General features: G+C 41.2%; 2 protein-coding genes across 11 annotated transcripts in view; both read right to left on the reverse strand.

The window, feature by feature from the left end:
* The window catches only part of dnajc6 (DnaJ (Hsp40) homolog, subfamily C, member 6), a 30,427-nt gene extending 10,619 nt beyond the window's left edge, over window positions 1-19,808 (reverse strand). For 2 of the 6 annotated variants that reach the window (XM_010872397.4, XM_034293880.1), the window contains exons 1-5: window positions 12,684-13,176; window positions 8,012-8,162; window positions 1,828-1,877; window positions 864-1,012; window positions 653-775 (exon numbers count right to left, since the gene is read on the reverse strand). In XM_010872397.4, the coding sequence (XP_010870699.3) occupies window positions 653-775; window positions 864-1,012; window positions 1,828-1,877; window positions 8,012-8,162; window positions 12,684-12,885 (675 nt within the window). In that variant the 5' untranslated portion in view covers window positions 12,886-13,176. Of the gene's footprint in view, window positions 1-652; window positions 776-863; window positions 1,013-1,827; window positions 1,878-8,011; window positions 8,163-11,700; window positions 11,880-12,683; window positions 13,181-19,389 lie in introns of those variants that run through there. The other 4 variants (XM_034293882.1, XM_034293881.1, XM_034293879.1 and 1 more) reach the window with 4 other exon arrangements.
* Window positions 19,809-20,512: 704 nt separating this feature from the next.
* On the reverse strand, window positions 20,513-26,424 carry ak4 (adenylate kinase 4). Of its 5 annotated transcripts, none has more exons than XM_010872391.4 (6): window positions 24,538-24,723; window positions 23,966-24,136; window positions 23,054-23,173; window positions 22,785-22,957; window positions 22,385-22,503; window positions 20,513-21,473 (listed from the first exon to the last, which is right to left on the reverse strand). In XM_010872391.4, exons 2-6 carry the CDS (start codon window positions 24,105-24,107, stop codon window positions 21,344-21,346), a joined length of 684 nt encoding a protein of 227 aa, XP_010870693.1. In that variant the 5' UTR covers window positions 24,108-24,136; window positions 24,538-24,723; the 3' UTR covers window positions 20,513-21,343. The 5 variants fall into 5 exon arrangements, with proteins under 5 accessions (XP_010870693.1, XP_010870694.1, XP_034149857.1 ...); XM_010872392.3 differs by having other exon boundaries at window positions 24,424-24,723; XM_034293966.1 differs by lacking the exons at window positions 23,966-24,136; window positions 24,538-24,723 and adding an exon at window positions 26,404-26,424.
* Window positions 26,425-27,399: the final 975 nt, after the last annotated feature.

Here is a 27,399-nt window from a genome sequence, read left to right on the forward strand (position 1 = left end):
ACCCCCGAGCCACCACATGACCCGTCCATCCCCACCTTTCAGTCTTTCCCTCCTAAAGCCCTGCCACTTCAAAGCGGCCTATGCTACGTTTGTGCGATCCCCCGTGGCGTTTAGTGGCTGTAGCACAAACATCCCCTCACATCTGTCACAGTGAGTACTGTAACACAGACAGTGTCTAAATATATCTTTGTTTTATGCGATATTTATTTTGTTTAATGAATATATCCAGAGATATAAATAGGTGTGATTGCAGATCAATCAGATTGAGATTTTGACAAATTATTATAAACTAAATGCGTTCCACACGAATTCCCCAGTTAAAAACATGCAGTACACTTACAGATTTTATAACGTTTTGTCTACTCGTAATTAGTTTTGATGCACAATCCAGTATTCATTTAATAGTAATATATTTGTCTATTCTTTTTTTAATACAGATAACTGTACTTATTTAAGGTTTGCAATGCCAAAGACGGAAACTAAAGATGAAACAGAAACAAATAGGAGCAGCATAGGTACTCCAAGCTGAGTTAATCTTGGACCACAGTAACACAGGACAAACCCAGGATAAAACTAGATCAAAAAATGGGAGGAAGGACAGAGTGAAGAAGACTATTACGAATCAAAATAACTGCTCTGGTTCTCATCTTACCGAGCAGGTGATGACACACACATTCTTGGGGTTCTGTTTGAGCCAGTTGTGCATGTTCTTACACACAGCAAACAGGTTATGTAGGCTGGGAGCCTGCCGGGACGGCCAGTTACACTCTGAAACCTGGAGGGGGCAGAGTGAACGACAGATTAAATGTAACCTGGGAGTATAATACACATACCCTTTCACACCCTCTCTCCATTTCGCTCACCCGGTTGGAGAACTTGGCACCGCGGTAGTTGCGCTGTGACAGGTTGAAGACGGTGTAGTGGTCAGCGTGCCTCGAATCCAGGAAGGAGCGGATGTCCTCCACATGGTTCTGGTTGCCAATCTGCAAGGTCTCCGCAGGATAGGACATCACTGGCAGGAGACAGAGAGGCAGCCATTGGGAGGGCACAAAGAAGGAGATATATGGGCATTGCCAGTGACAGCTGAGGACGAAGTCAGGAAGCCAAGTCAACGTTAGCCAGTTAGCTTAGCTTAGTTTTGAACAACTGAACATCCCTATGCCCAGGTGTGAATTTACGTTGTACTTTATGGTATTTATTGAGTAAGAACAGGGGTTCAGAAGAGGGGTCAAAGGTGACATGCTATGCATTATGTATAGGGACACTTGGAAGTCGTGTCTAGAAGGGATGCCTCAATTATGTGATGTAAAAACCTAACTTACATATTGAGCCAAGTTAGGGATGTTTTCCATGACTCTAACCCTATACCTGTTCCTAACTTACTTATCCTAAACTACTACGTTCTTTTACGTAACCTACTACAACATGTCTAATCTGACATTACTGGCTTCCAATCTAGTAAAAACCAGCTTCCGATAACACCAAGTGACTGTGTCTGTAACTAGAGTACGACCTCACAGCTGTGAATTACTAGGGGGATGTTTGTGCATATGTGAATGTATGTTTGAGGATATAACACCCAGCCAAGCAATGCTCTCCTATACCCCTAAAAACCTAGAAAGCAAAAGGCAGAGACCATCTCTCCTAGAACCCAAAATGTGGACAAGACCATCCCCAAATAAAAAATGGAAACGCTCTATTTGGAATTGTCTCTCTCTCTCTCATTCTGACACACACACACACACACACGCAAACACACAAACACACAAACACACGATAAAGAAGGTACAGTTTCATTAGTATGACTGATATCCAAAGCATACTGACCTATGATTCGTGATGTGATGTAGGCAATGTCCAGCTCTCCTTTTGTGTACCTGCGGTAGAATGTACAGTGTATAATTTCAAAGGAGTTACATTGTCTATAACACTGTTTTTGTAAACAAAAAATAAGAGTTAAGTAATAGTTGTCTGGTTTGTAGTTATTTTGAATGATTAACATACTTTGTAGCGAGCTGGACATACATACTCAGGGAAAAATGGCCTTAGTTGTCTAGTTTACTGACTATGGCTAAACAATACTAGTGTCAATACACTGGACATGTTTGTGGTGTAAATCCCAGTCAGCTGTGTTCATGGATGCCAAAGGAAGCCAGGCTCTTAATGTTTTCATGTTCCTCAATTCACAATAGGAACTCTACCAGAGAAGAAATGATCCAAGGGAGTGAACCAGTGCCCATCTCTCTCAGTATTTACTTATGTGTTTGGCTTCCCACTTGGCTTCTCTTTATTAAATAAAACATTTATAATTAACAAATTAAGTGTTGAGCTGAGATCAACTGGATAGTTTTGGAGCAAGAAAACCCTCATCAAAAGAAGCCATGGCTTTAGACAAATCAGATCACATCAAAATCAAAACTCTATTGACAGAAAACATTGACATTATTTAATTATGTTGTTGCCCTTGGGTGGCTAGCTTGCTCCAATCGGAACCTTCCTAAATTAGCCACGAATGGACACAGGCATTTTGACTAGTGATTATATTCCGCCTACAGTGTTCCCCTGGCCTGAGTGGTTAAACGTTTCATTGGGAGCATGAAAAGGAGGATGGTATTGGCTTGAACTGAAAGGCAGATCTGTTTTATTGCCGATTTGCAGCAATTCTACAGGGTTTTAAATCAACAGGCCAATAGTTAAGCAGTACAAATAACAAATGTTAACTTGCTTAGTCATGTGGTATAGGTCACGTAACATGTGAATATTTGTTAAATGCAATAAAGATGCTTTACAGACTTCACAGAACGGTTCTGATCTCGGTTTTTGTGATGACACAAAGTACACTTTGTGACTGCTGCCATAGGCTATGAATACAGACAAGTGACAGTTTCATCCTTCATTGAGGGTAGAGACCAAAAAGATAAGATTGACGAGAGAGTATTCGCTGAAAAAGCAGTTGTCCAGACTTGAACCAACGTTGCAGAGATACAAGCGAACAGCTTAGGCACCCGGACCACCCTAGGTCACTAGGCGTCCCCAGTGATAATCCCCACGCCCTCCCGCTCGTAGACGCCACAGCACTATCTAGGCAAATGGACTGTTCCGGAAGTGCTGAGGTGGGTGACGGCTTCCCATCCTGGGCCCCGCACGTTTACGCAACAGCCCAGCCACCTGGGTAAGCTGAGAGAGGGAACAGGGTGGGGGGAGGCGTCAATGAGCAGATCCTCCTAATAAGGTAATTGGACCGACGGCGGCGTTCTATTTCCATCCGCGGCGTCGTGCTCAGCCTTCTGCACAAATGCCGTTGGCCTATCTGCTAACTGTGTCAACAGGGTTCGCTCTGATAACCGACAGCTGCTGATCTGGCCGGAGGGCCGCTACGAGTCCGGCTACAGTGCTAGCTCTGTTAACTACGGCTGCGGGACTGCAGGTCCAGCCCGAGCTATTCGGAGCAGGAGTAGCAAGGTTTTGGGTGGCATTGCAGTAGGCCAGCGATGTTGTAGCATGTCGATTAGCATCCTCTGAACTGACACTGGGGTTACATGCAGAAGGGTGTAGAGAGCCCCTAGATAGGAAGAGGAGAATCACTTCTGTAACCACTACGCAGGTTTGTTAGTATCTTGCAGTATAAAAGCACTCAGCTACTACAGCCCTATAGTATTGTGTGCCATGCCACACACAAAAACACAGACATGCTTTAAGCCAGGACACCTACATTAGAGACATTGGTGTGATGCTCTAACAGGAAAATATAACTTCCTGTGGCCATACCTCACACAGCAAACTACTTTCAGTCAGCTAAACGCTGGACGCCATTATATTAAAGCCCTCCCTCACATTAGAACTCTCATCCATAACTTCATCCATTTAATCATACAGTGGTCACCTAGCTGAGCCTGGTTTAACAGTCTATCTTGGGGGTCATGTGACTCCCTAGGCTAGATTATGACATCATTATGACAGGTCATGGTTGCTGGAAGGATTTCCAGACATTTCATGGTTACTTGGCAGACTGAATGCAGAGGATAGAATGTAGATTTTCCACATGGGGATAGTTTGTTAAAGAGACGAATGGGTCATCATAATCATAAGAGTCATAGCTAATTTGGGTCAAAGACAAAGAACCACCAACATATTCAAATATACACTGATCAGCCATAACATTATGACCACCTGCCTAATATTGTGTGGGTCCCCCTTTTGCCGCCAAAACAGCCCTGACCCGTCGAGGCATGAGCTCCACTAGACCTCTGAAGGTGTGCTGTGGTTTCTGGCACCAAGACGTTAGCAGCAGATCCTTTAAGTCCTGTAAGTTGCGGGGTGGGGCCTCCATGGATCAGACATGTTTGTCCAGCACATCCCACAGATGCTCGATTGGATTGAGATCTGGGGAATTTGGAGGCCAAGTCGACACCTTGAACTCGTTGTGTTCTTCAAACCATTCCTGAACCATTTTTGTTGCCACTTTGTGGCAAGGTCGCATTATTCTGCTGAAAGATGCAAATGCCACCACAGAATACCGTTGCCATGAAAGGGTGCACATGGTTTGCAACAATGCTCATGGTCTGCAACAATGGTACTTATCAAAGTAACATCTACATGAATGGGAGGACCCAAGGTTTCCCTACAGAACATTGCCCAAAGCATCACACTGCCTCCCGGGTTTGCCTTCTTCCCATAGTGCATCCTGGTGCCATGTGTTCTCCAGGTACGGACGCACACACACCTGGCCATCCATGTAATGTAAAAGAAAACGTGATTCATCAGACCAGGCTACATTCTTCCATTGCCCCGTGGTCCAGTTCTGATGCTCACGTGCCAATTGTAGGCACTTTCAGCAGTGGACAGGGGTACACAACAAACTGCGAAGCACAGTGTGTTCTGACACCTTTCTATCAGTGCCAGCATTAACTTTTTCAGCTCGGACCACACAGGCCAGCCTTCGCTCCCCACGTGCATCAATATGCCTTGGCCACCCATGACCCTGTCGCCAGTTCACCACTTTTCCTTCCTTGGACCACTTTTGATAGGTACTGACCACTGCAGACCAGGAACACCCCACAAGGGCTGCAGTTTTGGAGATGCTCTGACCCAGTCGTCTAGCCATCACAATTTGGCCCTTGTCAAAGTCACTCAGATCCTTACGCTTGCACATTTTTCTGCTTCTAACACATCAACTTTGAGGACAAAATGTTCACTTGCTGCCGAATATAACCCACCCACTGACAGGTCCCATGATAACGAGATTATCAGTGTTATTCACTTCATCTGTCAGTGGTCATAATGTTATGGCTGATCGGTGTATATATACTGAACATAAATCCTAAATAATCATTGTAAGTATGATAAATAACAATGATCATAAAATCTAAACACTTGTACTAAACAAGTTGGCAACAAATGTCATGCATTTACACCAAACAGAACTTGTTCAGTGGCACTTTTGTATATTATACTAAATATAGGACACAGGCGTGACTATCTGAGAGAGAGACTGGAGAGAAGGGAGGGAGAAGGGTGAACAGAGAGGGGGAGGAATAGTGAACATTTCAGGGAGAAGCAGAGAAACAGAGGTGGATAGGATGGTGGATCAGGCCAAGGACAGGCTGCTTTCAGACCAATACAACATACAGTCAGTGAGATCAGAACACTGCAGTCAGTCAGTCTGCGGGTCACATATGCATGTCTTCTGAAGGAAGACAACTTGAGCCCATCAAACACCTGATATTCTCCTTAAACAACATTTATTTTTCCCCGAAAATCAAGTTATTTGCTTTGAGTTCAGAATACATCCTACGCTGCCTACACTCACTAGATTCTACAGCAAATACAGTAGCTTCCATGGCTTTGGATTAGCAAGCTGCATTAAGCTGTGGGTCTGGCTGTAGCGGGGAGGCCATGCCTACTGTATCACTGACCAGTCAACACTAACTAGCTGTCGTATACACTATCTAACACTGGGGCTGTTTTGCCCTGGGAGAAATGGATCCCTGTGTATCAGCAGTGATCCAGGTACCTGGCACAATGAACTGCCATCAATTATTAACACACAAGACAAAATAGGGAGGATAGAGGCAAGGGAAGGAGGAGGACAGAAAGGAGATGAGGGAAGAAGCGAGGCGAGAAAAGCTCCAAATAGTGATAGTGACCGCCTGAATCTTTGTGCCCCTGCTCTGCAATGGCCCTGCTCTTTAAAGGACTGTCTCACCACAGTCCAGCGAAGGCAGATGAACTGTCTGTGTGTGTGTGTGGGTGTGTGTGTGTGTGCAGGCATGCGTATGTGCAGACGTGCCTACGTGCACGTGCGGCAGGGTTAAAAGCAGAGTGTATGGACAAAGGCCTGAGTCTCCAGAGGCTTGCTCACCGACCGATAACACAGAGGCCTCTTTGTGCGGCCAATGCAGACGCCTGCGCAGAAAGCGCTTCTCACTCTCTCTCTCTCAGGACCCAGCGGTACCAGACTCTCTCCCTCATTCCTCTCCCGCCCGAGGCCAGTCATTGGCGACCCCATTCCATGTTTCCCAGCTAAGAAAGCTACGTCGACCTTAGCGGACATGTAAACATCTCGGCTCAAAGACAGCTGTGGGATCTTCCACTCTCCACTGCACTGGTCTCAGCAGGCACAGCTCATTTAAGCAGAGTATGAAAGCTTCATATCTGAGGAGCGATGGGGTCATTTACATGCAGGCCAGCGCAGGATCCAAAAACATCAGAGGATTCAGTGGAATGAGAAGTATGTGGTATCCCTAGCCTGAGACGAAAAGACGTTTACATTAGCTGGCAAAAGCCGTCTTTTCGCCGTTATCAGGTGTAGTTGTCCAGCAGATTAAAATATAATTGGATAAAATGTCTGGTGGATTAATAGCATATTAAATAGCCTAATACTGAGCCTATATGATCTGTTGCCAAGAAAACAGGGAGCCTCTGCTCGCACTTACAGTAAGACATTACTGTGTGTCTGGTCATGTGACTAAGCGTGGCGCCGGATTCCAAATTCGCACACTCTGGCGGCAGCTCCAGCATACGACTTTGAAATGTCGAAGGGAGAGCAGACATCCCCGGGACGGTATAAACAAAAACAAGCAATGGTGCCACTGAGGCCAGCAAGACCATAGAGAAATTTAGCTTTATGAAATAGCCTTCCTTACAAAACGTGTTTCAACATTTAATATGCAATGGGACAATATATATTTATATCCATACATTTGAATTGCTCATTATCTAATTAGGAAATATACTGGGAAACGAAAATATTTGACTTATACAATATTAGTCAAAATATTTTACACAAGCTTGAGCGTTTTTTCCTTTGGTCGATCAGATGCGATAAATAGGCAAATAAGTTTGACAATTAAATAATATTGTTGTGAAATTAGGCTAAATTATGGTGCATTGCAAAACAATTCTAAACTAGATTTAAACATACTGAAATTTAGAAGAGAAGTTTCAGACATCCTATCAAAACAGACATAATTCTCAAGGTAGGCAATTTGTTGAGATGTTTCTAACACTGGCTTCAAAATCCCTTATTCAGATTGGAAACATGATTTTGGAATCAAAATATTGTACAAAAAGATAATTGTCTATAAAAAAGAATTGCAATCTGGCTCAAAATATTTCGATCAGGCAATTATGTAATAACTGTGACAGCCATAGGTGTAGCCCATGAGCTCAGTTCGCAACGATTGTGAAGAGTTCATTCTGCTGACTAAATAAAAAACATTTGTTGGATCATAAAGTTGTTGGATCATAGAGTCACATTGTTTTATTTAAATGTAGGCTATCATATGGCTGTTTAAAATATATGTCAGGTAGCTGTTCTATATTGCCAGAATTCTTGAATTTTAAACTCTGGTCATGCCAGGGAGGCTAGCCACCTGAGCCCGGTCAGGGGGACTCGATGCAGGGCACAGACACATCGTATTCCCCCTTTCAAAGCCACAGATGGTTGGCGTAACAGGTCAGCAAGGTTAGGACTTAGGATTATAAGGTACAGCTGAATGTTGAGACTTACGTGGCCACCTGGTGCATGACTTTAGTAGAGGTGTCCTTGAGAGTGTCCTTCAGGTTGTCCTTGAAGTTGCTGAAGAACTTGCCGGCACCGCCCTTCACCATGTCCAGCAGGCCTCCGCCATAGTTGGCGTCCATATCTGGAGATGGAGGACCTTTATGAATAAGAATTAAGAGAGACACACAGAAACACACACGGAGGATTCAGACAAAGATAGACAGACACGCGAGATGCAGCACTGCACAAAAAACAACAACACTGTGTTTGATCCATATCTATCTGAACATGCTGGGACAAAGATAGTAATACCTAAACAATATGTCCTTACAGGGTATTTTGGCAGGTCCCTACTTGGGAAAAGGGCAAGTCCCTATTTCCAGCTTTGGGGTTAGGTTTAGAGGAAGATGTACATTGTGGGGCATTGTGTTAGAATTTACTTTTAGGTTCAGGCATTACTGGTTAGGGTTGGGTTTTAGGTCTGGGTTAATGTTATTCATAAAGGTTAAGTTATTGAGGTTAGGCTAAGGTTACAGATGGCTTTCTTGTGTGTCAATAGAAAAACAAATGTGAATGTGTCTTCTCGTCCATCTATACTCAACCCAAGACCCTGAGTAACTACCATTACCACAACACAACCACTACTAATACGGATTCTACACCCATCCATCTATACCCAACACAAGACCCTGAGCAACTACCATTACCACAACACAACCACTACTAACACTGATACTACATCCATCCATCTATACCCAACACAAGACCCTGAGCAACTACCATTACCACAACACAACCACTACTAATACTGATACTACACCCATCCATCTATACCCAACACAACACCCTGAGTAACTACCATTACCACAACGCTACCACTACTAACACTGATACTACATCCATCCATCTATACCCAACACAACACCCTGAGTAACTACCATTACCACAACGCTACCACTACTAACACTGATACTACACCCATCCATCTATACCCAACACAACACCCTGAGTAACTACCATTACCACAACGCTACCACTACTAATACGGATACTACACCCATCCATCTATACCCAACACAAGACCCTGAGCAACTACCATTACCACAACACAACCACTACTAACACTGATACTACATCCATCCATCTATACCCAACACAAGACCCTGAGCAACTGCCATTACCACAACACAACCACTACTAATACTGATACTACACCCATCCATCTATACCCAACACAAGACCCTGAGCAACTACCATTACCACAACGCTACCACTACTAATACTGATACTACACCAATCCATCTATACCCAACACAACACCCTGAGCAACTACCATTACCACAACGCTACCACTACTAACACTGATACTACACCCATCCATCTATACCCAACACAACACCCTGAGCAACTACCATTACCACAACGCTACCACTAATAATACTGATACTACACCAATCCATCTATACCCAACACAACACCCTGAGCAACTACCATTACCACAACGCTACCACTAATAATACTGATACTACACCCATCCATCTATACCCAACACAAGACCCTGAGCAACTACCATTACCACAACGCTACCACTACTAATACGGATACTACACCAATCCATCTATACCCAACACAACACCCTGAGCAACTACCATTACCACAACGCTACCACTAATAATACTGATACTACACCCACACATAGTGGACAAGAAATCCATAGTGGAAAAAAGCAATTTTAGGTTAAATGGCGTATGCTAGAGTTACAGTCAAAGTGATTGGAAAGACGACACTTCAAGATACAGGCACCAATAACTGACAACAGGATTTATACAGTAATCTCATTGGGAATTGCCACCGCTACCTGACAGAGATTCCTAACCATCTACTAGACACTGGTGCTGCAGGAAAATGGAAGTGTTCTCCCTGACAGGACTTGGAGTCGCCTGGTTCTGCTGCAGGAAAATTGAAGTGTTCTCCCTGACAGAGCATAGAGTGGCCTGGTTCTGCTGCTGCAGGAAAATGGAAGGGTTCTCCCTGACAAGGCATAGAATGGTCTGGTTCTGCTGCTGTGGAACCAAATTTCAGTCGCTCTGAGGGTTGCAGAGTCATCATGCAATGGAGATACAGGTCCGAAATGAGGGAAGGATGAAAAGAGCAAAATACAAATGCCCGGAAAGAATACCGTAGGACCTCAGATTTGGGGGAAGATTCATATTTCGGCGCGACAATGGTCCAAAGTATACAGCCAAGACAGCGCTGGAGTGGCTTCAGAACTAGTCTTTGAATATCTTTGAATGGCCCAGCCAAAGACCGGACTTAAACCCATTTGAACATCTGTGAGGAGACCTGAAGATAGTGGTTTACCAATGCAACCCTATGTAATTTCACACTGGTTGAGAGGATCTGCGAGGTAGAATGGGAGAAACTGCACATGTGCAGGTGTGCAAACTGTTGAGGTATACCCAAGAAGACTCAAAGCTGTTGAGGAATACCCAAGAAGACTCAAAGCTGTTGAGGTATACCCAAGAAGACTCAAAGCTGTTGAGGTATACCCAAGAAAACTCAAAGCTGTTGAGGTATACCTAAGAAGACTCAAAGCTATGATCACTGCCAAAGGTTCTTCTCCAGAGTACAGAAGAAAGGGTCGGAAATACTTATTTAATTTCTTTATTTTCTATTAATTGGCACAAATCTCAATGTCATTATGGGGAAAAGTTAGCAGACTGATGGCAACTAATCCATGCACAGTGAATGCAATCAGTTATAAATTAAGTCCATAACATAAGAAAATTGTGAGAAAATAAATGGGTCTGAATACCTTCCGAAAGGCACTGTGTCTTAAGAATCATTGTATACTAGGACATTATTTAGTACGCTCCTTCACTGACTATGTGACCATTCAGTGTGTCACTCTTTTAAAGTTATTGAGGTTCAGAAACACACAGGCCACTTCAAAGCCTCCTCCGCAGCCATCCCTCAGAGCTGGCTACTGTTCTTTGAACTCCCACTGAAACACCCCCTTTACTCACTCCGTACAACCTGGCCCAGATAGAGACTTGGCCCACTCTGTCAAACCAATGCATCTGGTACTAGGGTGAATGGGACAGACAAAGCGGGTAGGCCTGTGAACTGTAGTAGTGACATGTGTGCCTCTACTGTCGGCTGTCCCAACAGAAAGGCCTCAAGCTCCTCTATTATAGATGCAGCTGATAAAACAAGGCACATATGATTCATCTGTCTGGAAGGGACACGCAGCTTGTCCTCAATACTGACCTGTAGATACCCACAAAAACGAATTCATATAGCAGCAGATTTGCGTCATACCGTTATGCAAGATGCATCTTCCTCTAGAAGAGTCCATCAGTTTTTCATCAGTAGAAAAGGTGAAAAATATTATATCACTGAAGGCCAAATTTCACTGTTCCCCTTCATTTAACATTTGAAAATTCACGGCAGATTGCAGTGACAACTCCCAGACATCTATTATTCACTTCATGTCAATAAAACAGCTCTACTGTAAGAGAACTGCCCTGGATTTCGGGAAAAGGGGAAGATTGCATTGTCTTTCTGATGACTGGATGGTGCCTGATGGTCTCACCAATCCCTATCAAACCCACAGGACATTCACAGACACACTAACTACAATGGCAATAGGGAAACTCTCCAATACAGTCTCACCTAAACTGCTAACCACACACCTCTGCTCATCTGCGACCTGACAGTCAACCTGTCTCCGGGTCTGTCTCTGTGCATGATGCTGTGTCTTTTGGCTCAGTCTGTCGTTCGGTCTGCATATGTGCTGGCTTGGCCGCGCCTGTAACAAGGCTGGCCAGATGGAGGTGGGAGTCAGCAGAGCTCTGATGTTTACTGAGCCACCCTGTACAGAGGCAGAGGAGGAAACCGACTCCGTCACCCCACACAGTAGCAGCAGCAGAAGCTCTAGCAGCACTGCAGAGGCCATCCAGCCTTCTAGCCCAGACACACTCACCTGAGACTCGGCCATTTCAGAGCCACATGTCCCCCTACATCCTTTCTCTCTACTCTCCCCTCTCCTTCCTGCCTACCACCTCAGCTCTGATAAACCAGGTCCATAAAGCACTTTCTTTTTGGAGATTTTCCTGTACACAACATTGCCACTTACTAGCACTGAACTGTGGCCATTCAACTCTCCAATGGCCGCATGAAATAGGCCACTGGATATGCAGGAAATTAACATAGCATTTTTATTGGAAATAAGGACAATTACACTATTTTGGGTTAGAGGGTAATCTGTCTATTACTGATTACCCAATGGTAATCACTTAGGATTACACACTAACAGGGCAATTTATAGGGAATATGCATAAGATAAGGTCTAATGTTTGCACATTTAATTAAATTAATCCAAATGGAAGACTTCAACATCAATAATGTGTTAGACATGAAGTAAAGGGTAAATCACACAGATAATGTTTCTAAACAATATCCCAACACATGGACAATATGTGCACAGAAAAATAAGACATGCCAACATCAGACTAAATGGGCAAGACAACATAATCTTATTTAACCTACTGAAATAAAACACAGTTCAGGGAATATGCTAATTGACCGGCTCGCATGCAACAGAGCGGAATTATCCCTCCATGGCCGTGCTTGCTTCGAGTGAGCCACACCGTCTCCTATAGCAAGAGCTTCTTACCTGAGCTGTCCATGGTGCTGCAGTCGTCCTCGCGCAGTGGGCCGGCCTTCGGTCCTCCTAGGATTGCTGATACCGAGGCTCCACTGAGCCCGCTGCCTCTCCCTCCCCCGTTATTGAAATCTCCGGTGCTATCGACCAACTGTAAAGATTCATAGCCATCGTAACTGCAGGTCTTTTTCTTATAGCCACCCAGTAGGCTCATTTCATGAGCTCTGCGCCGTAGATTTGAGAATTACATAGAAAAAAAATTACAGCTAGCCAACTGAATGCACATATTCCGAACGACAAAATCTTAGATATCTCGCCAGAAACAATGCGCCAAATTTGCGCGTCTAGTTCCTCTATACGGTCTCCCTCTGTTTCTTTTCGGGAAACACGATCAGGACGTTGTCATCAGGACCGCATTTACTGGACCGCATTTACTACACCACACATCCACCGCTGCTCTGGCTGCCAGTCACGGTTGGGTCCTTTCAGGCTTTCTGCTGTCTCGAGGCCAATCCTGACAATACCATGTCGGCAGTAGCCTAGGTGACTAAATATCGCCTGTTTAGTTGTTTTTTATTTGCAACGCACTTATATTTGTTGCAAATACAAATCAATGTTTAATAGGCTGACGTGATAATAATTAGCCTATATTTTTCTATAATTATATTTACACATCTATTTGTATTAACGTACTTTAACGGCATGAAGTAGTTAAAATATCTACATGTTTATTGTAATGATACTGGTTAACTTGACAATATTATTGAATAAATAATTTCAGTTTAAAAAGAAATTTACCTAGGCAACTGTCTCAGTTGCTAAGGGTCAATAATTCAAGCTGTGTATTGGCCAGCTCTGGGCTGAGGCGCACATTATAGCTCCACAGGAGGATCATACATTTATTAAAGAGACCAAGTCTTAGTCAGCACTGAAGGACAGCATTGTGTTTTGTCAGGAGCACTTCAGTCAGTTGATAATATCTAGCCTTTCCCCACCCCACAAATAACAATCCTTTGATTATTTTTGACAAGGGACATCATTTATGTATACTTGTAATATGTAGAGAATAGGGTGCCATTTGAGATACACAACAAGACGACTACTTGGTGTTCTGGAACATGCTTCTGTCCTTGGCCCAGTCCCCTGGCAACTGAAGGGATTCATGGTTGCTCAAAGCATGGCCTGGGTCTGGGAAACCCTTTACAACAGGAGCCCTGGACTGAAAGCACAGCAGGGAAGGGAATGTCCAAAAAGAGGAATAATTCCCCACGTAACCGGACGTGAAGTGCTGCTCTATTGAAAGATGTAGTTTCCTCTGAAAGCCAGCTTCTCAACTACAAACATTTAGCCCTGATGTACTGCTTCAGTATATGAATGGTTATAGTCTTCACTCAGAACACTGCATTTGGATATCAAAAACACAATGACGTCCTGGCAGTGAAGCTTAGGCTTTTTACCACTCTGGTGACTTGGTAGAAATTTGATGGCTATGGTCATTCACAGCAAGAAAGGTTCAGGTTGATGATGAGAGTGCTCCTGAACTACAACCCCGAAGAAAGTTGGGACACTGAGTATAATGTAAATACAGAATGCAATGATGTGCAAATCATTTAAACCCTATATTCAATAGAAAATAGTACAAACATATTACATAAATCTGCAGTCTGACAAATCAAAATTTGAAATTATTTTTGGGAATCATGGATGTCCCTCTCCTTTTTAGAACCCTCTGGACTTAAGAGGAGAGGGACCATCCAGCTTCTTATCAGCACACAATTCAAAAGCCAGCATCCGTGATGGTATGGGGGTGCATTAGAGCACATGGCATGGGTGACTTGCACATCTGTGAAGGCACCATGATGCTGAACAATATATACCGGTTTTGCAGCAACATTTGCTGCCATCCGGACAATGTATTTTTCAGGGAAGGCCTTGCTTATTTCAGCATACAATACCAAACCACATTCTGCACATATTACAACAGCATGACTCTGCAGTAAAATAGTCTGGGTGCTAAACTGATCTGCAAGCAGTCCAGGCCTGTAGCCCATTGAAATCATTTGGGGCATTATGAAACAACAAATATGACAAAGGAAACCCTGAACAGTTCCTATAATCCTATATTTTAAGCAAAAATGGGAATACATTTCACTTTCAAAACAACAGCAATTGGTCTCCTCAGTTCCCAAGCGCTTACAGAGTATTGTTAACAGAAGAGGTGATGCAACACAGTGGTAAACATGCCTTCTCCCAACCTTTTTTTAAATGTGTTGCTGGCATCAAATTCAAAATGGACATGTATTTTTCCAAAAACAATATAATTTCTGTTTCAACATTTGATATGTTGTCTTTGCATATCATTGCGTTCTGTTTTTATTTGCATTTTATGCAGCGTCCCAAACATTTTGGAAATGGGGTTGTAGGTATTAGCTTGTCTATTTGGATGTTTGAATTCCAGTTCGAAAAACAGAATCTATCCCATTGTAATGAGAGCTGTACATCCTTATAATCCAGAATAATGGACAACTAAGCAAAATATGAACAGCAAACAGACAGGGACAATCCTTAACCTTTTACAATAAAAAAAAAATACAACAATTAAAAACTCTCGGCTACATAATTCAGATTGCTACCACCATTTTTCACTTCCTCTACATTCACATGCCTCTTTACATTCATTTATTACAATAAATGACTTAAAGTGATAAAAACCCAAATTACAAAATGACACGTTGGTTTCCTTTCCTGTAATAGGTCAATTGTAGTATTACATGTATGCTTTGGCTTTATGTTTTGAATTTTAGCATTTGTGTAACAAATCCACTTTTTTCCAGTTGCTTGCTCTTTGGGGTTTCGGGGTGGGTATCTTTATAAGCACTTTTTTACAACTGTTGATGAAAAAAAAGGGCCTCATCAAATCCATTTGATTGATCGATTAAGTCATTGGACTTCCACTGGACTTACATTCGAATATTTAGCAAATCATACTCAAATAAATAATCTATAAAGTACTACAGTGAAATTCATGATCAATTGCACACACTTTTGGGTAATCTTAACATTTTGTAATTTGGGTGAAATATCCCTAAGGAGAGGTTAAACTTTAACCAAGACCTTGAGATACTTAACAAGTCATAGGGAAGTCAATATCAGCTCTTGAAATTGACTCTTTGTGGCATATGTGCTGGGTGCCTTTACAAGGTAGTATACAGTTTAGAAGGGATGTCTATCTCATATTGAAGACCACTTTTTACATTTTAGTAATTTAGGGGATGCTCTTATGCAGAGCAATTTATAGCAGTGAGTGCATACCATTTCATAGAGCATGGTATGTGAATCCAGCCTATCGAACCACACTGTGTAACAAAGGTTTTTGTTCTTAAAGATGCCTTCATCTTTAAGGGTTGATAGTGGATTAATGATTAAACCTATACTGGTTAATGCTTTATTGGCCCCTGGAATCTGCTGGGTATGGCTTACTGGCAGACAGTAAAACTACTTGATCTGAGTGTAGCCAACAGGCAGCTGTTGATTTTAATAGATTCTGCATGTTCCATTCTTAAACCTGTGAAACTCTGACCCCTTCTGGTGGACATTCTTAAATGTCCACCAATGCTTACTATTGTGCACAACCACATAAAGTACACAGAGGTTACCAAACTACAAACATATACTTAGTCCTGCTACAAAGCCAAGAACTGCAGGATTCCAGCAACAATATAACTACTACCGAACCTGAGATACAACTGGCTAAACTCTTACACCATTTAACATTCCAAAATTGTATATTAATTTCAAAAGGTGTATTCTAGGGCATGTGCATTTTTTATTTTACAGGAATTATATAAATGTAATGTGAGACCTTAAGTCTCTTCTGTTTCGCCATAAATGTAAATCTATCCTTGTTTTATGACCAGTTCATACACTTGAAAGCAGTTAGTGTTCAAAATGTGTCTTGACCACTTTACACCAATTATATCTGATTTGGGTAGTATACCTTAGATACAGTCAATATTAATTACGTTTGACAATAATACAAACATCCATTCATATCTATGTGACGCAAAAGGGCATACTGCTAACTAGTGCAGCACACACAAAGTTGAATTTCATGGACCAATGCACACCAGCTGCTCTTGGTAAGTTAGGAGCTTCTATGAGCCTGTTGTGTCTGTAACCATAGATATAAAGCATAGATGGGATCATGATAATATAATAGATAATAAAAGGGACTTATAGTACTATCTGACATCCCAACAGGTCTTCCATTTTACCTTTGACCAGTTCTGAAAATTCAAACCACATAACACTAGTCATGGTGGTATTCTTTGCAGCAGAAACTTGCTCCACAAAAAGGAAGAATTATACAAACTAGGTTGGAATCACTTTTCATGCATCACTCATAGAGCAGAAAAGTAACTTAACATATTTAATTTTATATAGCATGTTTTTTAATCAATGAACAAGAAAGCGAATTGGTGCTGGGTACGTTAACTTACAGTTTCAGTATTACATTCGATTTTTTTTTATTAACAGTCTCAGCTATATTGCTACAGAAAATAATGAATTGATGATGCACAGAACATATTGGAAATAACAAATGTTTGAAAATAATATATTTCTGTAAAATCACCAGATGGCTATTTTGGGTAGCTTGTCCACCCCAAAAAAATTCCAGCTGATAATTCTGTGCTATAATTACAATGCAATACTGTAAGTGTACCAAATTCTCTAAGCTCACTAGCTCTGTTTAGTGTAGGCTACTGTGAGTAAAATAGTATCACAGATAACTGTTATCATAGGAAATATATATTTGCACTGTATTTAATGTACTATTCTGTGTCTTCCTACATTAGATAGGCTACTATATAGTCATTAAGTACTCTTAGATAAATTTACAAATGGATTTGTGTGTAAACATATTGTACAGTACAGTCATTGTATGCATTATGCTATGTATGACAGTGGTAATTTATATAATACTAAGAAAATGTAACTGTTATAAAAACGTAAAATGCCACTTCTACCATTGTGTCTTTTGCAGATGATTTAGAACAGGTCACAGGTAAGATGGCATCCAAATTGCTCCATTCTGATGGAAAGGGTCTCTAATCTATGACATCAGCCTATCTAGACTTCTAGTATCTATGGCTGAAACACCTTCAAACTCCTGTTTCTGCTACTACTAACCAGAGCTAATCCAAAGTAGCATTGCAGATAAAAATGCATTCTCTGTTTTCTGGCCACTAGTTGGGAAAAACGTTATGTATTAGGACTTAATATATACAACTTAAAAACATAGTACATGCGGTCCCAGCAATATTGCTCTGGTTAATCCAGATTCAGAACTTTACCGAAATAATCTGTAGGTCGGTTGCTGGAAAAACTAATGTTTAGCCTTTGTTGCAGCCATGGATTTAGGATATCTCCAATACAGAAGGAAAACATGGAAAATAGGCAAATCCTTGTCATGAATCCAGATGAGATACGAGAAAACTGTGTTGCTACTTATGCCAATACAGCCTACTATTTTACAATCAAATCTATGCATTTTTAAATGATTACATGCATTACAGAAATATGTGGCCAGTTGTTCGTAGTCAAGGCAATAATGTCTACATATCAATAAACTATTATTAAATAAATATGTAATGTATTCTGGTATTTATTTAGCTTAAAAATCCCATGGCATCGTTAGTGGCTAGTCTAAGTTTTAGGGGTCCGGTCGGCAATGAAACGCTCGCATCTGTATCATGTGATACAATTCGAGCAACATAGATCTGGAGGCGGCAGATCACATGAAAAACCAGAACTGGCAACGCGTCACCTCCAGGATCATGCAAGGGATATCCCCTTGTGTACTATTCCTCAGCGAAACTCTTTAAAAATAACAGTAATAAAGATGAGAATGATAAGGATTATCGTTGAGGTCTTCCCCCACCTAGCCCTCCAAGATCAGTTAGCAGCCTCCAACCATTCAGCAACATTAATCACCGCAGCCATTAAGCCCGGAGATCCCAGGCTTAGCCTATTCCAGTTTTTTCTTTCCCATGTTCAAATTCAATTGTCCGGGAATAGATGTTTTGAGAATTATCAGTGTTATCGGGTATCCCCACTGATCTATAGTATCCTACATCTTTAAAGTTAGATCATGTCTACAATTCCTCCATGTCTTATGTCATTCTGGGCGCTGGGAACGTTTAAAGTTGATTAGTCAACGGCGGTTTAACAATTCATAGTACGATTGCCAGTTTTTGCTTACAATTTTTAGGAAATGTAAACTACAGAAATGTCTAAATCAAGACGACGGGGTCGGGAAAAAGTCATACCGAGGGTTAAGCTGTTTTCCCATCGTTACGCATTTCATTGGCCTGTAACCTGAGAAAACACCTGCACTGAGAAATAAAACCCAACCTCATCGATGCTCTGGGATAGGCTATTGGTATTAATATTCAAGTATTTTGGTAAAAAAAAAAAAAAACGCTGATAGACGTCAGATTGCCAAACCGTATTGCAGATACTCTGAGGATTTAGCCAACATAGGCTAATTCCCGGGAGAGAGAAGATAATCATTATGTAATATTCATATCTGTTCGGGGAGAAACACATGACGATGGTGTTGCTCTGGAATATGAGTTTCAGTGGCATTTTATACGAAACGATTTGTTTTCAAACGGATAAGGTAATATATAAATAAATAAATGCTCGTTTGTCATACCTTTCAGAGCGTTCGCTGTCATCATCTCTAGCGCGCGGACGTCCTCAGACTGGAAATGCCGCGGAGACCCCAGCTGCACTCAGAGAAATGCCGACCTTTGATTTGTCATTCACTGCCAGTCAAAGGTCAAACGACCGAGGCGTCCTTCTGTTGCCTACCTCGGCTGGTGCACGGGTAAAATGTCAGCTGCTTAGTTTGGCTAAATTTACAAGGACTAGGCCTACGACATAATATCATCACCTCGTATTTCACGTGAGCTTAACAAAAACGAATGCAGCTACCTCAAATTGCAGATCTCACAAACTTACGGAGTAGTTTATCTGTGTATCTTCAATGGTTTCTGTTGTTATATAGATCCATACTCTGTCAACTGCGCAGTTGTGTGCTTGTGAATGATGCCTACACGCCAGATCACGACTTGCTGTTATAATAAAACACATGGAAGCAAAACCTGGCAAGGAACTCTGGACTGGATTTGTTACAATGCTGCTACTATGCTATTGATAAGGTTGAGAAATTGGTAGACAATGTGCAGCAAAGACACGCACAAACAGTGTTAAGGGGTTGTTCCGATTACCATATATCTCATGCTACATCCAATAAAATACATAAATTTTTTAACCATATCTTTGATCCTGTCATATTTCTGACATTTCCCCCATGCATATCCAAACAGCCCTCATTAATTATCCTCCATATAACAGAAACAGACCTGGTTGAGTTGAAGAGATTAGAGAAAATAGAGGGAATGAGATAATAAAAAGGAATATAAAGGGATACAATAATGCATCACACCTTTCACTGCTGCCTGTTCCCATGTCAGATCAGTGTGTACATGTGTATATTGCAATTACCCTTCAGTTTTACTGCATTATCATGCATGCTAGACAAGGTAAATACAGGTGTTTCATCAGAACAATATGCCTATAGATTTGCAGGACAGTCTGATAAGTTTGCAAAATGGGATTCGCAACACCACTTGTAGTAGAAACTAAAAATGTAACTGAAATTCACTATGAACTTTAAATTGTGGACAATTTGGTTTCCACATAAAGTATATTCATAGTAGGCCTGGTACCTGGAACTGGTGTTTGACTGAGAAAGTGAAACAGCTGAAAGGAAATTCTGGGAAAATATGTTTTATTTTTCTTGGAATACGGCAGAGTTTGGACAGCAACATGATTTCTGAAAAGAAAACATTTAGGGCCAGTTTCAAAAAAACACATTAGGCCTAGTCCGGATTTTTTTACTGACGAAGTCTTTCAATATAGCATTAAGTAAAATCTATGTCCAGGAAAATGTCCACCAGGGTTTGGTATTACACAATATGGTGGGGTAATATACAGCGTATGAGAAGCTTCCTAGCCACTCATTCACCACAATTGGGTTTTCATATACATACCGAAGCAACTACCATTTACAAAAGCAGTTTTTTGCATATTGTGTTATTGAAATGTAACAGGAGACGCAAGACACAATGTCCCAGAAACTGCGTCCAACCACTGACCACACATCCATTTTCTAATACAGTGATTGAGATGAACACTTTCATTAGCTACATTTTCTTTCAACAAACATTACAAATATTAAGGCCTGGACTAAAACTCAGAGAAACAATTCTGTCATTGTTTTTGGTTATAGACCAATTCATTATAGTTGTGTTATAGGACCATCCTTAAAGCTAGTTTTACAGTATTTGGAATGTAACAATCATTTAAGTGAAAATATCTGGTTAAAAGGTGACGATGAAAACCAACTGCAGCCCTTGAGGGGTGAAACTATACACCCTTGTTTTATTTTGTGCAAAGGAATTTATTTGCAGACAAGCTTTGGTCCATAGATAACTGCAAAGCTAGGGGCTCCTTGCCTTGCAGACATTTTCACAACCAATGTCTTTAATAAAATAACGCCCCTGTGTATGGTCAGAGCTTCTGCTGTTTCATCTCCGCTCTGCTCAGGGCAGCGGGGCGTGCTGAGTTACTGTCTGTGATATGCTGGGGATCTTGGTACTGAGGAGAGAGTTGATGTATGGCCAAATCCTGTCTGTCTCTGTCCCAGAAAACTTGTGCAGGATGCCCTTTGACCTAGCGAGGAATATAAGGTTGTTAGATGTATAGTTGCATAATATTACAATATTAGATTGTAATAAGAGTATGATTATACGAGCACATTGTGATAACTATGTAATTGATCAGCTGCATGTACTTTTGGCAAAGACAGCCAAAAACCTGAAATGGGCTAAGGAGACAGTGCGTAATTTAAGTACTGCATGTATACAGTATTTCTATGGTCATGGACAGATAATAGAATCACACAATACTAGAAAACAGGGCAAGCTGTTAACACAAAGCTTTTGCAATTCATTCAGTACAGTGAAGTTAAGAGTTGTACAGTTCTATGACAGGCTTAACCAAGTCCTTGTAGTGATAAAGTATCATAAACATACCTGTACAGGTCTATGACAGGCTTAGCCAAGTCCTTGTAGTGATACAGTATCATAAACATACTTGTACAGATCTATGACAGGCTTTGCCAAGTCCTTGTCGTGATATAGTATCATAAACATACCTGTACAGGTCTATGACAGGCTTAGCTAAGTCCTTGTAGTGATATAGTATCATAAACATACCTGTACAGGTCTATGACAGGCTTAGCTAAGTCCTTGTAGTGATATAGTATCATAAACATACCTGTACAGGTCTATGACAGGCTTAGCTAAGTCCTTGTAGTGATATAGTATCATAAACATACCTGTACAGGTCTATGACAGGCTTAGCCAAGTCCTTGTAGTGATATAGTATCATAAACATACCTGTACAGGTCTATGACAGGCTTAGCCAAGTCCTTGTAGTGATATAGTATCATAAACATACCTGTACAGGTCTATGACAGGCTTAGCCAAGTCCTTGTAGTGACATAGTTTCATAAACATACCTGTACAGGTCTATGACAGACTTAGCCAAGTCCTTGTAGTGATATAGTATCATAAACATACCTGTACAGGTCTATGACAGGCTTAGCCAAGTCCTTGTAGTGCCTCAGTCTGGACACTATAGCCTCTGGTTGGTCATCCTCACGCTGGATCAGTGGCTCCCCACTGATGTCATCCCTTCCCTGGGAGATAACACAGCCATGGCAATGTATTAATAATAATAATTCTTATTATTTACGCAATAACATAAATCACAAATATTCCCAAATCCAGTGTAATAAGAATTGAAGAATCTGGAATTTGCACAGCCTTCTGTAGCTACCGTTGCTTATTTACATTTTAGTAGTTAATCAGATGGTCTTATCCAGAGTTACTTGGCTATACTGGGCTCCGGGGCAATATATTTAACAGGAAGAACAACTAAACATGTTATATGACAATAAAGGGGAGAAAAAGAGGAGACCTGTATGCGTGGGGGGTTGAAGCCCATGTTGTAGACCCTGCCGCTGGCTGGATGGACCCAGCGTTCACTCAGCCTCTCCTTCAGGGTCTCAAAGGGAATGTTGAGGCTAATGACCAGATCCAGGTCACAGGTACTGTTCAGGGCATTGGCCTGGGCCAGGGTACGGGGAAACCCTGGGAAGAGTTGAGAGATGCTGTGTTTGGGACTGTGTGTATGTGTGTGTCTGTTTGTCTGCATGTATGTGTGTCTGTGCATGTCTGTGGACTTACCATCCATCAGCCAGCTGTGGCGAGTCATCTCCTCCAGCTTTGGCAGTAAGAGCCGTGTCATAACATGGTCCGGCACCAGTAGACCCCTATCTATGTAGGTCTTGGCCAATATACCAGCCTCTGTGGAGGATATTAAGACCCATATGAAAAAAGGTGATGTGACTTTCCGCTATAGGCAGGCATAGAGGGCAAACCTGGAGGGCAAGCCTAGACAAGGAATGGCCTCTTTTAACACTGTACTGAATATTTATTTACCTTTGTTTCTTTTGTTTCTCATTTTTCCTGCTTTCATTATAGCTGTTAGTCATGTAACACCATTACAGTTTACCAGACACCTCTAAACTGAAGTAATCAGTAACTGATTTATGAATTTGAATGAAAAACAAAACTGGATTGCAACAAATGTCACAGTGTCTATAAAATAATAAATACATTTTTTAAAGACTTTCCAACAGTGGCATGTTTAGTAAGACATGGCTTTGAAACGTCACTTGTAACAGTAATAACAATCCCATGTTTGTTTTTTTCGCATTTTATAAACTTACTTATTGTGGTTTTGATGGTAGGAGATTTAGACGCCAGGAAAAGTCTAACTTAAAAAATGCGTCATTGCGCGGCTGTTATAAACTCATCCGCAGAGCCAACTTGGAGGCGACTCTACCTCGCCTGAATTTAGGCCTCTGCTCTGTAGTAACAATATTGTTGCAATGTGCGATGTGAAAGCTCCATTAGGCTACTGGAGGTTACTGCAGGTTAACTCTAGTAAGTTATTTGCTAACATGGTCATATGTTGCAATATATATATATATATATATAAATATATTTTGAGAAAGAGAGAGAGAGACAAATGATACGCAAATAAATGAATGGTAAATGACAGAGGAATAGCGATTTATTCACCAAAAGGCCTACCTGTATTCGCAGCTATATTCTCCCGAAGAAAATCCCCACTGGACAGATGTGTCAGGGCAAATCTTTGCGCAATTCTTTCAGAAATGGTCCCCTTCCCCGAGCCAGGAGGGCCCATTATCACGGCTCGGAACAGTTTGGACATTCTCTATTACAGTCTTCGACACTATGGTACTGTATTTGTGTCGGGAGGAAATAAAATATATATTTTAAGTCCAGTGTTGCTTTACCCGTTTCACACGTTTGAAAATTGATCTGCATCTTCCAATGTTGTGTACTGCACCTTATCATAAAAGTACATGAATGCTTTAAGTCGCTGTGCATAAGTGTCCAATATATCTTTTTGTAAATATTCAGTGAAAAGCGGGTATAGTATAAACATATAATACAGAGTCCAACTTGCAAATGTCACCCTATTGCAACTAAAAAGGAATATGTATGATGGTTAAAGTCTCACTCACCCAATCAACGACAGAAATCGAACATTCTCGATTTCTGTACAGATTGAGAATTGAAACTAAGGAAAAGACAAGTCAAGTATATTTGTCACCGATGACCACAACTCTTGTCCTCACCTCCGATTTCCGATTCTTGGGTCCTGCAAAAAGTATTGCGTATTAGGGCTATAGTACGTATTTCATGCAGGTCAAGTTAGAAACGTTTTTTTCTGTTCCCAAAGGAAATTGCCTACGTCTAGAAGAAAAGCATTTTCTCTGCGAATGAATCGAGGTGCTGCCATGACGCCCTTTTTCTTAGCACCTCCCTGACACATCATCCAGAAAAAAGCAGACGACGTGTGCGCAGGAAAGTTGTAACGTTTGGGAATCTGGGACATGTAGTTTTTCTATCGTGAGTGAATTAGAAATGTACAGACCAACCAGTTGTCTAAATATTCTATAATACAAAAGCTGTCTCGTCAGCTAATACAGCTGTCACATATTTAGATACCTAAGTATTAGGTAATCTACCATAGTTTGTGTGACCCACGCAACACCCACTTTTAATACTACAATATTCCACACACTACAAGGATTATTTGTAGGTTAGTTACTTGACTTAACTGTATTTAAGTTCTTATCTTCATCTTGTAAGCTCAATCAGCACCTTGCATTGCTTTATGTTTTGTTAATAGGCTATTAAAGCTGATAAGAGTTATTTTGGAGTTCTATTGATTGGAATGTTTCCAGTGGAGAGAAGGGGGGTTACAATGACGATGTAATGATTGGTAATAGGATAAATCCGAATTAATGTTCCCACTCATGTATAAAAGACCAAGTGACAAAACACAACAAATATTGAAAGCACACACAGTTGTTAACAACAACAGTTAATGCAACTCAAAAGTAAACGGTAATTCTCTATTTTCGTGTGTCCCTCAGAAACATTGCCATCACCCTTACGCAGGGACTCTGTCATTCCGCGCAACATTTGCGGACCAAGGAATGTAGACTACTTGTTGCGAACCATACGGCGGCGTCAGTGTCCTAAAGCTGTCAAATGCTGCGCATGCACAACCTATTGGTGTCTTCACTCAGTGGAAACCTGCCTAATCCATCACACCAAAATAAGTAAGTTTAAATGTCATAAATGTTGTTAACTAGTTGTGCGTTGAGACCCGGAAACATTTGGGAAGGCTATTATTTTGTCACATGGCTGAAAGATTTCAATAACAACAAAAAATGGCGACAATCACGTTGTTCGATGTGGGTCTTGCTGCGTCATTAAAACTATTCATGTAAACATGGGAATGAAACGCGCCAAATGCAAGTAAGTAAGAATAATATTCGTTACATTTTGAAGTATATGTATATATAAATCAGAATTGCTCATGTTAATTTGGATCATTTGAGTGTAGGCCTAGTATTTGTTTTTATCCAGAGAGGGGTGTGTGCAGGCTGGGCGTTAGCGTTTGGCTGCACAATAATAAGACTCAGTCGAGACAGCATTATTCATTGACATGGTATTGTTATTGGAAATAAGAGTTAGAATATATTTTCAAATGTAGAAAACGATAGACGGTCTAGTGATATTGGTTTTTAAGTAGACTCGGCACACTCTTGTTTTATTTATAGAAAACATCAAGCTTTCACAACATGGAGTTGAATAGGTGAAACAAATACGTTATAATTTATTTCGATTTTCTTTGATTGCTAAGTGTTTTTTAAGCAAGTACTTATGTTCAATGTAAACCTGTTGTTATATTCATGTCTATTAAATAGGGGGAAAGGCTGTTATTATAACAAGTCCAATGTATTGTCAGTTTTATAGGCTATTTAAATATTTTATTACGCAAACAATGTTAGGATTTTTGCATAATTGTCTAGGCCTATAGCTTAACAGTTGTCTCCACGTTGCGCAGCTAGTTATTTTGCAAATAATATTTGGCAAGTGCTCGTGCAATCCTGTGACATCAAACAGAATCAGCTAATCAAGTTGTTTACCTGAAGCGGAGGGAGAAAAGACTAGGGAGGAGTCTCCGCCAGCAGGCTACGCGACTGGACTGCCCGAGTGCCTCCGCGCGCTGAGGGCGGAGCCCCACGAATCATAACAAGTCGGACGTCAGTGCTGTGGTGGGTATAACATAAATGGTAAACATTGGTCGCGTCGACCAATAAATCAGGTTTTATTTTGTACAGCAATTAACTTTTTTTATTTTATTTTTAAAGCTGATGCACTTCAGTAGTTACACATTTCAATAAAGTATTACATTCATGAGGTGAGAATTATCTTTTAATAATGTAAAAATACTTAATTCTGTAAATGTATAATTATTGTAGCTTGGTTGCCAATATGTATAGCATGTATTGCACACTCCTTGAACTCCCATATTATGTGCCAAAGAGTAGCATGTAGTGGAATGTTAGCTAATTAAACTGGTACTCAGTGACTATTTCAGGTAAATTCAGTGCTCTGTTTAACCGATAGATAACCTTATTTTCAATAGTTCCTCATGCAAATTCATTCTCATCCTTGTAACTTGATACCATGAACAACATGTGTATAAAGAGATATGCCCAACCCTAAACAATGTTGTGTGATTCCTGCCTATTTATAGCATGTTTTGGCATTGTTCAATCTGTAATAGAATTTGTTAATGACTAGAGATATTATTGTTCATAAAGGCTCCTAGTCCTGTGTGTGTGTGTGTGTGTGTGTGTGTGTGTGTGTGTGTGTGTGTGTATGTGTGCGCGTGTGTGCTTGCGGGGCCCTGGGCCCTGACATCATGAAGATGGATGACATCCTGGCAGGGCGTTGGGTTGTACCTCGCCTACCACAGCTCATACTAGCCTGTGCTGGAACTAACTGGGCTGCTGTCTTTTGCCTCTCGTCTCCTGTCTGCTAGACATTACATCCAGGCTGCCCTGGTTCAGTTATCACTGTGCTGATGCTGTCCATCTTAAAGGTACAGTACTGTGATAACTGAAGGATGGCTGCCA

Source organism: Esox lucius, chromosome 8 (assembly GCF_011004845.1).
Source record: "Esox lucius isolate fEsoLuc1 chromosome 8, fEsoLuc1.pri, whole genome shotgun sequence".
Classification (NCBI taxonomy): Eukaryota; Metazoa; Chordata; class Actinopteri; order Esociformes; family Esocidae; genus Esox; species Esox lucius.

Bases quoted from the DNA above. Each gene is read 5' to 3' on its own strand.
- ak4 (XM_010872391.4), bottom strand. From the start codon at position 24,107: ATGTCCAAACTGTTCCGAGCCGTGATAATGGGCCCTCCTGGCTCGGGG. The intron at 22,504-22,784 runs GTCTCCTCTTTT...GTTATCTCCCAG, and splicing joins TCAACCCCCCACGCATACAG to GGAAGGGATGACATCAGTGG. The intron at 21,474-22,384 runs GTATGTTTATGA...ATTCCTCGCTAG, and splicing joins CCTGTCATAGACCTGTACAG to GTCAAAGGGCATCCTGCACA.